The sequence below is a fragment of the Battus philenor genome, unplaced genomic scaffold (assembly GCF_028537555.1).
Source record: "Battus philenor isolate CCGP_79_NKW_IND1 unplaced genomic scaffold, ilBatPhil1.0.hap1 SCAF_1, whole genome shotgun sequence".
Taxonomy (NCBI): domain Eukaryota; kingdom Metazoa; phylum Arthropoda; class Insecta; order Lepidoptera; family Papilionidae; genus Battus; species Battus philenor.
This window is the reverse complement of record NW_027181661.1, coordinates 18,471,876-18,484,484: the sequence shown is the minus strand read 5'-3', so window position 1 is coordinate 18,484,484 and position 12,609 is coordinate 18,471,876. Positions and strand designations below refer to the sequence as shown.

The 12,609-nt window shown below is 33.6% G+C and overlaps 3 protein-coding genes across 3 annotated transcripts in view; 1 reads left to right on the top strand and 2 right to left on the bottom strand.

The window, feature by feature from the left end:
* Positions 1-1,772: 1,772 nt before the first annotated feature.
* On the bottom strand, positions 1,773-4,779 carry LOC137919573 (lysophospholipase-like protein 1). Its single transcript, XM_068762686.1, has 4 exons — positions 4,615-4,779; positions 4,079-4,345; positions 3,021-3,164; positions 1,773-2,059 (listed from the first exon to the last, which is right to left on the bottom strand). The coding sequence occupies exons 1-4, from the start codon at positions 4,694-4,696 to the stop codon at positions 1,863-1,865; spliced, it is 690 nt and encodes a 229-aa protein (XP_068618787.1). The 5' UTR covers positions 4,697-4,779; the 3' UTR covers positions 1,773-1,862.
* Positions 4,780-5,599: 820 nt separating this feature from the next.
* Positions 5,600-7,372, bottom strand: LOC137919898 (uncharacterized). The gene has a single exon (XM_068763122.1). It carries the CDS (start codon positions 7,370-7,372, stop codon positions 5,600-5,602), a length of 1,773 nt encoding a protein of 590 aa, XP_068619223.1.
* An 842-nt stretch (positions 7,373-8,214) lies between these two features.
* The window catches only part of S1P (membrane-bound transcription factor site-1 protease), a 28,649-nt gene continuing 24,254 nt past the window's right edge, over positions 8,215-12,609 (top strand). Inside the window, exons 1-2 of the mRNA XM_068764440.1 lie at positions 8,215-8,570; positions 11,574-11,753. Coding sequence (XP_068620541.1) covers positions 8,346-8,570; positions 11,574-11,753 — 405 coding nt within the window. The 5' untranslated portion in view covers positions 8,215-8,345. The remainder of the gene's footprint in view (positions 8,571-11,573; positions 11,754-12,609) is intronic.

The following is a 12,609-nucleotide window of genomic DNA, read 5'->3' as shown; positions in this document are numbered from 1 at the left end:
AGTCTACTGCTGAAGCTCTACCATACATTTCTTATAGCACCATTGGAATCGACCTGTGTCCAAGTTTTCTGATGACCTTAAACAAACAGGTCATAGGTGGACTTTCTATGCTGTGCTGTCTTCGTGGTCTTCATTCCAGAATCATAAGGCCCCAGCGGATATCTGAACCTGTTCACTGTCTCTTGACTACATAGGTTACTAATGTTCATCTCTGAACCATAATATATTTTTTTAGATAAAAATTGACAAAGATCATTCACAAAGACAGGCTGGCATATCTATCTATTTAACTCATATCATAGGCATTTTTTCCATACAAGTGTCTTCATTAACACGTTGAGCGCCACGCGTTTTTCTAAGACAATCCCGTTCAGGCCACGCGCGCCGCTTCGATTAAAGCGCTGGTATTGAAGGACCGGTGTTTCCGATCGCAGTAGAACATAGTGTACGTTTGGAACGTGATACCTATAGTCATTGATTCAACACGTTACGCGCCAAGTCTGTTTTGTTTTCCTTACCGCTTGGCCCGCCCATATAAGATTTCTTCGAAATGGATGCGTGGCCGGTGTTCCCTTTGCGACAAATCAGTTCATTACAGTTCTTGGCTCCGTGCAGACAAAAAATTTTCTTTAGCCCTGAGCTTTAAAATGTCAGTCCGAGAGTGTGCAAGCGACAGCAGCAGTGAAATTATTTCTGCTAGAAAACGGCCTAGAGTGGATGTATTTTTATCCTCTGACGAAGAGGAGGAGATTGTTGAAGAATGGCATGACCCGAGGGGCAATCAGCCAAAGGTTGTGCCATTTACACATCCTTCCGGGTTTGTAAGGGAGCATATAGGATCAGATATAGCCGTAGAAACCAGCTATCAATTATTTGTGCCGGATGAAGTGATCGAGAAAATTGCCGAACAAACAAATTTATATGCAGCACAGAAAATAGAAGCTGGATACACGCAGCGCTTGGCAAAGTGGACAAAATTAAGTAAATTTTAAATAAATTTTCTGTAATTCCGTAAAATAGTGTAAAATTTTATAGTTCTCATGTTACACGCTGTCAGCCACCGATGGGTGACGCGGCCTAAACGGAAAGTCTAGTGTCAGCCACCGATGGCTGACATGGCGCTCAACGTGTTAATAACCCAATAATAACTTCAATTTAAGGTGCATTCATATACCCCATGTCTAATCACAAAAGAGATTCATACCATGAAGTTGCGGTAAGTCAGTTTTAAAATGGTGAATGTATATCTCACACTCTATTCAATAATTAATGGTTTAAGAAATAATAAATAATGATAATATGGTTATAAAAACTGTTTTCACAATTCTAATTTCTGCATATTAAAATTATTATTTACTATATGTCCATGCATACTTCCTACTGCCAGAAGACAATGACCCTTAGCATTCATATAAAAAAATTGATGTAACTTGTTTTAACCCTTTTAATGTCAAGAAGCGTCGTCGTGCTGCTTTTCATTGTTGCGATAGCACTTTTTTGACAGAACACTATTAGTGCACCCAGATCATGTCTTCAAGTAGATCTATTCAATTTTCTTATGAATTAATGTAACTTACTCTTTGTATAATTTATACAAGTCAATATCAACTGCATATTTCGTTACATTAAAACCAAAGACTATATTCCATACCTTTTTTTTTCTGACAAAGGTGCCTTTATAGCATCTACATCTATTACCAATCACCCTGTATAACTATTGTTTAGTGTACTGTAACATACTATACAGCAACTTACTGTCTTTAAATGAGGCTGTAATGACAGCATCAGCTACAATGCAATATTATGTATATTGTTCTAACATTTTATATAAAATTCAACTTTGTTAATGTTCACTGGCTTCATCACAAATTAGGCAATAACTTTTCAATCCAATCTCTAATAAGGTGCATTCCTTTTTTATTGATAGAATGTCCAAGTCTCTCCATGACGTGAAATTCTCCCGTGACACCCAGCTTCTTTAACTCTTCAAATGTTCTTTGGCCCCATGACAGTTCCACTAAATCATCGATATCACCATGCAACTGAAGAAGTGGAGGCACTGAAAAATACATATGATTATGAAATCTATGAAATATTCTCACAGCTAATACCTAGACGACAAACACTTTTATTGTAAGCTAAATTTAGTATTAAAAGCCCAAACAATTATAAATCATGATCTTAAAGCATTAAATAATGATTGTTATTTTTAAGTATACACCCTTTGGACTCGGGATGCCAGCATAGCTGCAATTAAGTTTTATGCTGGCAAGTCAGAATCCCAGTAGTGCTAGCAAGAAGTTTTAATCCCGCAATTCGAAATGCAGATATTGCTAGCTTAAAAAAGATGAGACTGGGCATAATAAAACAGGCAATAACATGATGCAAAAAAGATCCTTTGTTGTAGTTTTTCCAAGAATTTTTTTGGGGTTTTGAAGTGGCTATTGTGAATGCATATATATTACACAAGGAACAAACAAAGGAAACTGTTAACTGTTTATAAGATGTGAAATTTTATAAATTTATGTAAAATTCATACATTTTATTGTTCTATCTTTTTAACTTAAAAAGTTATCTAACAATTTCATGATAAAATATACATGTCATTATCCTGTTATTAGAAGGAAAAGTGAAAATAATCCTCGAGCGCAAAGGATTAAAATTGCTTTATATAAACATTCAGATTTTCATACAAACTCTCAACAATTTATAACACTATTTGACAATACAAAGAAATAATTGCATGTTGATTAAAAACCCAACAGAAATTGATGGAAACAACAAAGGAACATGCCTTCAGTCTATCCTAATGACTTAGTATATATGTGTATATAGGTCAAAAGTTTAAAAATATAAGCCTAATTTTGTAATTGATTATGGGTATGGACACTGAATAAAAATTGACTTGTGTACAAAGACATTGAAAAATGATACATGCACATGTCCATATCCAGCAGTCGAAGCTAAAATGGTGAAGATGATGATGAAATATGTAAGTTTCTAATAAAAATTACACTTACATCTGGACCCTCCACTATTGCCTAGATCTTGGTAAACAACAGACTTGTTATTAAGGAAAGAACTGAAAGCGAACACCCCGGCCAGGTCTTTCTCCCATTTATATCCCGTGTAAAATGATAGTGCTCCACCCATGGAAAATCCACCTGGATTTAAAAACACATTATACATTTTTTTTTAAACTAGTTACTGGTGCATTTAAAAGAAATGATATACACTACTATTCAATGTATATGAAGTTATAATACAACTATATATAATATAGTTGCATTGAAATTGAACTCACAGGAACAAAGGCCCTTGATTTGTTACACTGTACTTTGTTTTGGTGCTATGGTATCTTTTTTGTTAAATATGTCTAAATGTGCACCGACCTATATTCATTCATATATTATATTCATTATAATGTCTGTTTAAATAAAGGAGCAATGGTAGTTCAGCAGTAGAGGACTAAGACTTGATATCACAGTTCATGAATTCAATTCCTGGGATACAATCATATAATTCACACTTTGTGAATTCATCATGCGGAAATGTCTTTGCTCACAAACAATTACAATAACACCACACTGGTATCGGCAACCTGCCTAGCATTGCCATTATGGTATATAGGCTGGGGTGGCCTAAGCCTTGCAGTGAGTATTTATGGAGTGAAATGCCAGTTTAATTCTTAATGATATTATATTTATAATGTGTGTGTGTTTCCTCTGTTTATGCAGTGAATATGTATACATGGAATCTAGGAATTTATATCCCTGGATTCCATATTTATGTAGATTAAAAAATGTGTTTGAATTATGTATTGGCTGTTTTATGGTTTCTGTACATTATCTGTACTTTCATTGAAAAAACATCAGTTCAAAAAAACTAAGTTTAAAAAACTAAAGCTTTTTTAAGTATAAGAATATGAAACATGTTGAAAATTCAGAAGACGTCAACTGCTGTACATAGGCTCTCCTTTAGATTTCTAATAGGACCAGTGAGAAGAGGCCTACAGCCAGCAACTTATGATGACTTTATTAAAGTTATATGGCTACCGAAGTGAGAAAAAAAAATTTACCAACAATAATTCTGTTTGTGGGAATACCCGCATCATTCTCACTTTTAATCAAGTCCCTCACTTGCGTCTCTATTTTTGCTATAGAATCCAACTTCTCTGGGGCATCTTGATCAATGTCCGCTCTGTCAAACCATACATTACTTGGTAATCCACCAGCTGGAGTGTAAGGCTGTAGAGGAGCGGTGGGGTATATCACTTTTATTTGTGGAAATATAAAATTTTTCGCCATCAAATGTACCCACTCTCTCATGTGTTCACCATTTGCCCCTGTGTTTAATAAGGAAGTAAATAAAAAAAAGTTTGTTAATTTTTTCTTAATTACATTTAAATAACGACGGTGGTGTTGATATCGATAACATTTGAATAACCTTTTTGTTCGCTAGGCATGATACCGACGAACTTAACCTATCGTTATCTAAAGTAAAATTATTCATAAAAATTCTATAGTACATAAAACTGGTTAAAATTGATAAGCAGTTGTAACCAAAAACGAAATGAAAAAATTATTATAAATGCTTATTAAATCATTTACTTACCAGAGCCATGGAAAAATATTACAGTAGCCGTATGTTTGGCGCCAGTATTTTTTGTAAAGGTTAGAGCTCTTAAGGTAGACATTTATATGAAATAAAAATATAATAAAATCGAAATTTTTAATAATTTAATTTATAATTAACTTTTCTAACCTGAAGAAGTTTGATAAGATCAAAATAATGTTACAAGAAAACCAGTGATGTGCGAATGCAAACAAAATCGAAAATCAATGTTATGCACAGATATCGATTTTAATCGTTAATGAAGTGATTTAACTCGTTTCCTCTCATATTTCTATTAATTACGAATAAATAAAACGAATTTATTACATATGCGTTTTATATTTTTAAAATACTTTAATCTGAGGATCTAAGAGCAAAGCAAAATTCACTTGTACTTTTAATAGTACATATCAACCATTGAGCAAAGTTTTTATTTAATTTCAAATAATACAATTCACACCTTTTTCAAAACAATTTGTAAAAATAGAGACGTTGTCGTTTAACAGAAGAAACCTTCACCGCAAATTTATAAAGCTTAAGTTTCTTTGTACATATATATTTTAGCAGTAGAGAACCTGAAGGAGAAGTCCTCTATTCTAAATGAAATAAAACACTATAGGGTAAAGTACACCTTATGGCAGTTCCTTACGGAATCCCAATTCGGAATGTTTATATTTGTCAAAGTTACTTCGCTATGTATACACATGCCGGAATAATGTAATGGAATGTCCCCGTAGTCGCGTGGCGTATGAGTTATCGTCCAATTGTACCGTAGCCGTTAATCGAAAACCATCGTCTATCAACAAGACTGCCGATATCATTTTGGCGCCGGTTGCGCATCAGGGTTAGCAAGTGGGCTAGACACAATGAAATTGTCACATTTGCTTTGTTTTGCATTTAAAATTTTTGGCTATGCTGCCAAAAATGTAGCCAATATTTTTATTTCACATTTAATACATTTGAAAATTAACTATATAAAATTTTTCTATAAAAAACATCTTAACATTTTCTTTTTTATTTGAATTTTATGTCCCGTCCTAGAAGTTTTCCTATCCGTTTTGCTAGATCTTCCGCTAAACAAATCCGTATTCAACAAAGCTATGGATTTATTTATTAGGAGTTTTTCTTTCTCTGTATTACTTAATTTTCTTTTTGATTTAGAAGGCTCCCAATGGAATGCATGTTTCTTTGCAATGTTTTCTTTTAATCTTTCATTACAAGTCTCTAAAATCTTTTCTATTCCTCTTGGCGTTTTATAAGCGGTACAAGGCGGTGACTGGGGAACTATAAACTCGAATCGGTCACAGCGGCAAAGGGGGCCACGGACTACAGCTGGTGTACACGATACTTTTTCGAGATAAAACTTGCCAGGACCTGGTGTCTGTTCTTTACCATGAACAGGTATCCAATTATACCATGGCTTGAAACGAGGTTCCGACGTAAAAAAAGGTGATGACATTTGAAACTGTAAGGGTCTTTTTGTTACTGCCTTTGAAAGAACCAAGTCTGCAGGACTTGGTTCGCGTAATTTCTTTCGCAGAGGTTCCATTCTTTCTGTTACAGATTTGAACATCCAACTTAAATTTGAATTTTTACATTCCTTAGTTTTGGGCTCAGTCTCTTCATCAACAACTTCTTCATCGGTACTTTCTTCAACTTCCTGCTTTGTTTCTATAAATCGGGGCACTGATGTGCCGAATGGTGTAGTGGGGTAGTGCGCAAAACGACATAGTTTAGTTGTCGTATTATATTCAGCTGGTCCGGGGCCTTCTTGCCTAATTGGCTTAAACCTCGGACCTCTTAAACCAAATACCGGCCTCTCTGGTAACTTTGCGTGGCATTCTTTTATTGGTGGTTCTGGTAAGTCAAAATCACTTTTAAGTGTGTAAGCAGTCGGCCCTGGAGTAACATTGTATTGAGATGTAATAAATCTGTCTGCTTTCGGACCCAAAAATTGTAAATCTGTACCTTTTGGAAATGTTGGCGAGTAAGTTGCCGGACCCGGTAGTTTTTCTCTTATATTTTTTTGTTGAACCATTTCGATAAATCGATATTGTTTTGAGTTTTTCCGTCTATTAAAGCGAACTTTTTCGGCACACAAGTATGATTCAGTAGGTTCACGTTTTAAATCGTAAGTGGTAGGTCCTGGAGTATCGTCTGCTGCTTGCGTTGATCTCTTTGATGTCCACTGACTCCATTTACATCCACGATAAAAGGAGCCCGTTTCCTTTACTTCAGTATCAAGGAAAGGAGGACTGTCTTTTCCGTGATCAACGAGTGAACGTTTTTTGCTACCATCAGGAAGAAGTAGAAATCCTCTGTCCCTTTTACATGGCATTGATAAGCCTTCATCTGTGTTGGACCGAGGAAAAGGGCCTATGTAAATTCTCGGCTGATATGGAGGTTCGATAATTACATTAACTTTTTGGTCAGCCTCAGGTTCACACTCGCATTTTTTTTGTAAATCACATTCACAGAGAATCTCATCTAATTCTTCTTTTGTGAGAGATTCGTACGGGAAACGCGGCTGTTTAACTAAGAATGCCGAACAATTCGGTATCTTATGGAAGCTCCTAGGATTATAAATCGCATGTGTCCAAATTTTATTAGCTTGCTGACAAACTCGTGGAGATTTTGAAAGAAAAGGAGCTTCATTTGCTTTAATTTTAACATTTGTAGTAGTTTCGTATGTTCCAGGGTCTAGAAGAGGATAATACTGCGGCAATTTAGAAAACCTTTCCCCCAAATTATAAGCCATTTTCTTACGTAAACATGAATGAAAAATTAATGAGGTTATTGATTTTAACAAAATGTTACGCGATACTTATATAATTAATTGACAAATGATTGCCAATAATTTATGTCATAACTGGATAGGTGTGACCGTAAATCATTTTTTATAAAAATCTATTAATTATGAATTCTTGAATTTTTATTTTTATATTTTTATTATTAATCATTCATGTATAATAACCCAATTGTTTTCCATAAACAAAGTGAGATCTTGTGTTAAATTTGGGTAAGAAGAATGATTATTAATTAATCAATTTTAATTAATAGTTGAATATTTGTTAACGTAATGCTTTCTAACATAAATAGCAATTGGATATATGTCGTTCAAAACGTTGTTTATGGAGGCAAAAATATGAAATCAGTCTGTAAAAATTCATTTAAAAATTTATTCAAGCTGTTTCATGCATAATAATGCATAGAAGAAAGATTTATTTTAGAGCCCGTTATTGTCTACAATGCACAGTGTGCGTGTTTTTACAAATTAACAAATAAATATACGTTCCCAAAAATTTAATTAATAACAAAATAAAAGGAGAAAATTAATTGAAGAATTCGTTTTTTTTGTAATTATAGTTTTAGAAAGCTTGTGAAATCTATATTTTTATCAATGAAAAACTTTCAAATCGTCAAGATTCGTCATAATGAACAAGATGTATCGATATTCAGACATCGATTATGGACAAACATTTTTGTTTGGACGTTCCTATCAGCCGTCAATCAAATGAAGACAATTGTCTCTTTCTTGTCGCGCAACCGTAATCTTCGGTGTTTTCAATTGAACCTAATGTTTTTCATGTTTTCTTTGTAAATACATCTTTAAATATCCAACAAATATGCCACGAATAAACTTTAAAACAATTGCAATATAAAATACTAGTGATTAATGAAATAAATAAACAGAGTTATGGTGTAAACGAGAATAAATTTGATAATTTAACATGGGTATGGCCCATTTACTGGTGTTTTTGCTTAGTTTGAGATTTAGTTTCGTTTTTAGTGTAGAGAAGCCCGAGTCTGTGTTGTGCAATGCTACTGATTCGGCTAATGTTGAATATCAGTTTAGTACAGACGTTGTTAAAAGTGAACATATAATAACATTCAAAGGATATTTTCTACGGACTACAAGAGAAAATTACGTTACTGCTGCGCTGAATAATGCGGGGGTGAGCTTTTTATATTTCAAAATTAAATCGATCTTTCTAAATGTCTAATTCTAAGTCCTAAGTTTGTTATTTTTTTTGATTTCCTCAATTCCAACCATCATTTTCCTTTCATGGAGCATGCTTACAAACTGAATTACTATTAGACTCTAAAGTGTTTGTATATATTTCTTACTTGTGTGTATTTGGTTGACTGCAAAAGCTCTTACTTATTTTTAATTGATATATGCATTGCCTATATATAACAGCTATGTTAATGTTAATAGTAAATGTATTTTTGTTAATTAGGCTACTATTTATGATATAAAATTTAACTTCAAAATACATTATGTACAGGAGAAGAATATACATTATGAAGAAATTATTTCAGTTAACAGAGCTTTATTAGATTTATAATAAAAAATATGTTACCTTGTCTTCTCTTGTCTCAGTGGGGTAGTTTCGCCAACTAAGCAGCAATACACACATTTTGTGAAGTGGTTGGTCTTAACACATTGTAGTCGGATCGCATGTTAAGTTGTTATTGGTCAACTAATACTGGAGAGCGAATCACATATAAATATGTTTTTCATAGACTGGCAGTAGAATGCAAGTTGCTTGTAAATATGTATCTTTAAAATCTATGTTTTAAGTGAAATATATGTACACAAAAGTATAAAGAATACATTTCTAGGTAATACAAAAAAATACATAACAATCAAATGAGTATTTTCCCAATTATCGCAATTTACCTGATTGTCGAAACTTGCAAAAAATGCTCTACACATAGTCTCGCAGTGCGAAGCACCTGCAAGCAATGTGTTAATTGAACCAACTCAACTCCTCGAGAAATCCTAGCAGACCCTTTGTATTGCTGATGATCTTGGAGAGGCTCCTCGGCGATCCAAGATAGAGTTGTCCTATAGGGTGCTACTCCTGTACACCAAAATTGAGTAGCAGTCTCATCCTCCCACAGCCATGCCCTGCACAAAGGACTTCACACCGAATCGTAGTCCGTAACACCGAATCTAAATAGATGTATGTTAAAAAACCATGGTTAGTTGAGGTCCCTGCCACCAAAGGCAGTTAAGGTTGCGACAGCCGGAGCAGGGCGTTAGACAGCCAGCAGCAGAAAAATATGTTGTATAATACAATTGAAATGTAAATAGTGTTAGTGTAAAAACAATTTTCATATTAAATTTCATGTTATATTTTCATTATCTCTATATAACCAGTGTAATTTTTTAATTGTATTTGACTTTGTTTCACAGTGTTATCATTATCTATACTTTGATTGATAAAAAATTTACCATTAGGTATTTAGACTGTAATATCATATATAATTAATGGTTGTTATTAATTTTGTTATTTGTACATGATGATATTGAAAAATGTAATATTTACCAAGCTTTGTAAAAAATTTAGTCAGACTAGAGCTTCCAGAGGAAACTAGGATTCCTAGAACAAAAGTAAATATCTAACCCTGTAAATATGTAACGATTCGCAAAGTTAGAATTTTCATTAATTTAACACATTCCATGCCATGTGGGGTGTGTACAACCCACTCTGCATTCTCCCTTTTAGGCCATTTGCAGTTCTCATTGAAAAACAAATGATTCTTAAACAAATGAATTGTAGGCTCGAATATAAATAAATACAGATCAGGTATGCATCTACGTAATGCATATCTAAATTAATAACTTTTCACTGCTAATTATAGCTTTGCAGTATTGAATGAGTGTTAAGCATATGTATACACTCTATGCGGCCTGAATGGATAATCCTCAAAAATTGCCATGGCACTAAACATGTTAATTAGTAAAAAAATATTACACATCTCCTAAATGCATTGGAAATAAAGAACCTGCACTGGCCCATCCTAATGCCAAGAATGGAAAGAAATGACTGATGTCCTACAGGTGATGATGACCTGTGGTTATAATGATGATTATGATAAAATGTTATGTGTTGTTAAGATATTAAAAATAAACACTTTGTGCTTTATTTATGTTAAATCTTGAAATTTAGGTAGTATATTTGTTCATTACTAAATGATTTTATGTTTATTATTATGTTTGTAACTTTTATTCTGTATTTCGTAATATAAATTGCTTGGCGAATTTTATTTTAAATTAATGTATTTGTTTTTTATGTATTGCTCACACCTGTTATGTTATAGTTTTAGCCTTGGCAATGGTATTTTAGCATATGTCAGAATTATTTACTGTGTTTATTATTTGATATCTCTAGTTTACATGCAAAGTTATGAGTCGGAATCAATAACTGATTTTTTATTTTTGAATGTATGTACAGGCAATTTGTTATATATGTAAAAGCTTTAAAGGGCTGAATGTATGGCTCATTTGCAAAGAGTTTTAGCATTTACAATTATTTCCAATCACCCTATATAAATCATTATATAATGTAACATATCATGCTGAGATGTTACATTAATTAATTATTTTTATTGGAATGCAATAGTTTACATAACGCCAAGCAGTACAAAGTCTTCAGGAACTGGCAGTAAACAATAAATAAATTTAATACACAGTATTTTTTTTTAATAAAAATGCTATTTTTTACTATATCATCATTATCTTATTTATGATTTCTGATACTATTCATTTTTTGAATAGAGTATATCATATAGTTATTGGAAGAAGGAGCTGTACATTCCCTCCTTTTAAAACCTTTCCAATAAAGTTGTGTTTTTACTTATATTAAGCAACTAATTTCATTTTAAACATTAACAAATTCTTTGTGTCTGTGTGTATGCCTATATTATGTAGTTCCACAAGATATCTTAGACCTTCCTTTTCATAACTTTAAATTCAAAAGATATCTCTTAAATTTATCAAAACCTTTTTAACTTTGTTGCCAAGCAAATATGGTTGATATTATAATGCAGTTATATGTTTTTGGCATGCTCATCTCACCAGATCTGCCTTCCGAGCTGGTAGTAGCCTACTAAAAAGAGTTACATGAATATTTTGAATTTGAATTTGATTCATCTATATCGACTCAAAGGTATCAAACTGGACGATAGTGCAGCGAGATAATCCGGCGAAGGACTACCCGAGCGACTTCGATGTGATCGTGTTTGGGGACACGGATCGGTCGGCGCTGGACGCGCTGCGCGACCACCCGGCCGTGCGCAGGGTCACCGCCCAACGGATTGTTCAGCGTACCATTAAGTACTTACGAGAGGTTCGTACCGTCCAAACCACACTGCGCAATAATTTGCTCTCCCGTATATAAAAGGTTTATAGTGGCTTGTGAAGAAGAAATGGATTGCATCATTGCTTGCGGCATCATCGCTTCCCTTTGCGGTTTTGCAAGGTGATGATTGATGTATTTAACCGTAATAAAAGGCGTCTATCATGAAATATGAGGAGAGATGGGAGGCGATGCGTGAAGGATGAAAGATGGAAGAAATAGAAAAATTGTGATGGATGTGAGAGAGAGGGTGAGAATAGGAGTGTATCTATCTCTGTCCCAAAGTAAGATGGGAAAAGAGTATTATAAGAATAATAAAAAACATAAGACGCTTCAGTAGTTTTTATGTTTCACTGTCCACAAGACTTATTAGTTTGTTTCTATTCATTCGGAGAAAATATCACGTGTCATATCGTCGCATCCACCCAATAAAGAGATAAGTCGGAAAATGCAACATTTCAAGAGAGACGAAAGACTAAATATTTTGGTTAAAATTTCTTAAAATTATAACGTTTTACGTATAATCTAGTAATAAATACAGCAGACGGCTTGTTACAAAACAATGCGCATGCTAAGCAAGAAATGATATCTATTTCTTAGACTTCCCTTTGCTGATCAAGCTGTCTGCAAGACATTGTAAACATCCGACGTCCCTACCGAGAAACAACAACGGGGGACATTGGTCATCGTCAGTTCTGGCTCCAGGGGTATCGATGCAACCCTGAATAGACTTTCAATAAGTTAGACAATAATTATATATCTTTGTAAAACAAGTCTCATATAAATGAAACTTGAATACATTTTTATTCTTGTTTGTACTTTACCTTGTTTATTTAAAAAATTACTT

Excerpts from the sequence above, each read along its gene's own strand:
- LOC137919573 (XM_068762686.1), bottom strand. The coding sequence starts at position 4,696 with ATGTCTACCTTAAGAGCTCTAACCTTTACAAAAAATACTGGCGCCAAA. Across the intron at positions 4,346-4,614 it reads AATATTTTTCCATGGCTCTG|GGGCAAATGGTGAACACATG; the intron begins GTAAGTAAATGA and ends TATTAAACACAG. Across the intron at positions 3,165-4,078 it reads CACAAACAGAATTATTGTTG|GTGGATTTTCCATGGGTGGA; the intron begins GTAAATTTTTTT and ends TTTTAAATCCAG.
- LOC137919898 (XM_068763122.1), bottom strand. The coding sequence starts at position 7,372 with ATGGCTTATAATTTGGGGGAAAGGTTTTCTAAATTGCCGCAGTATTAT.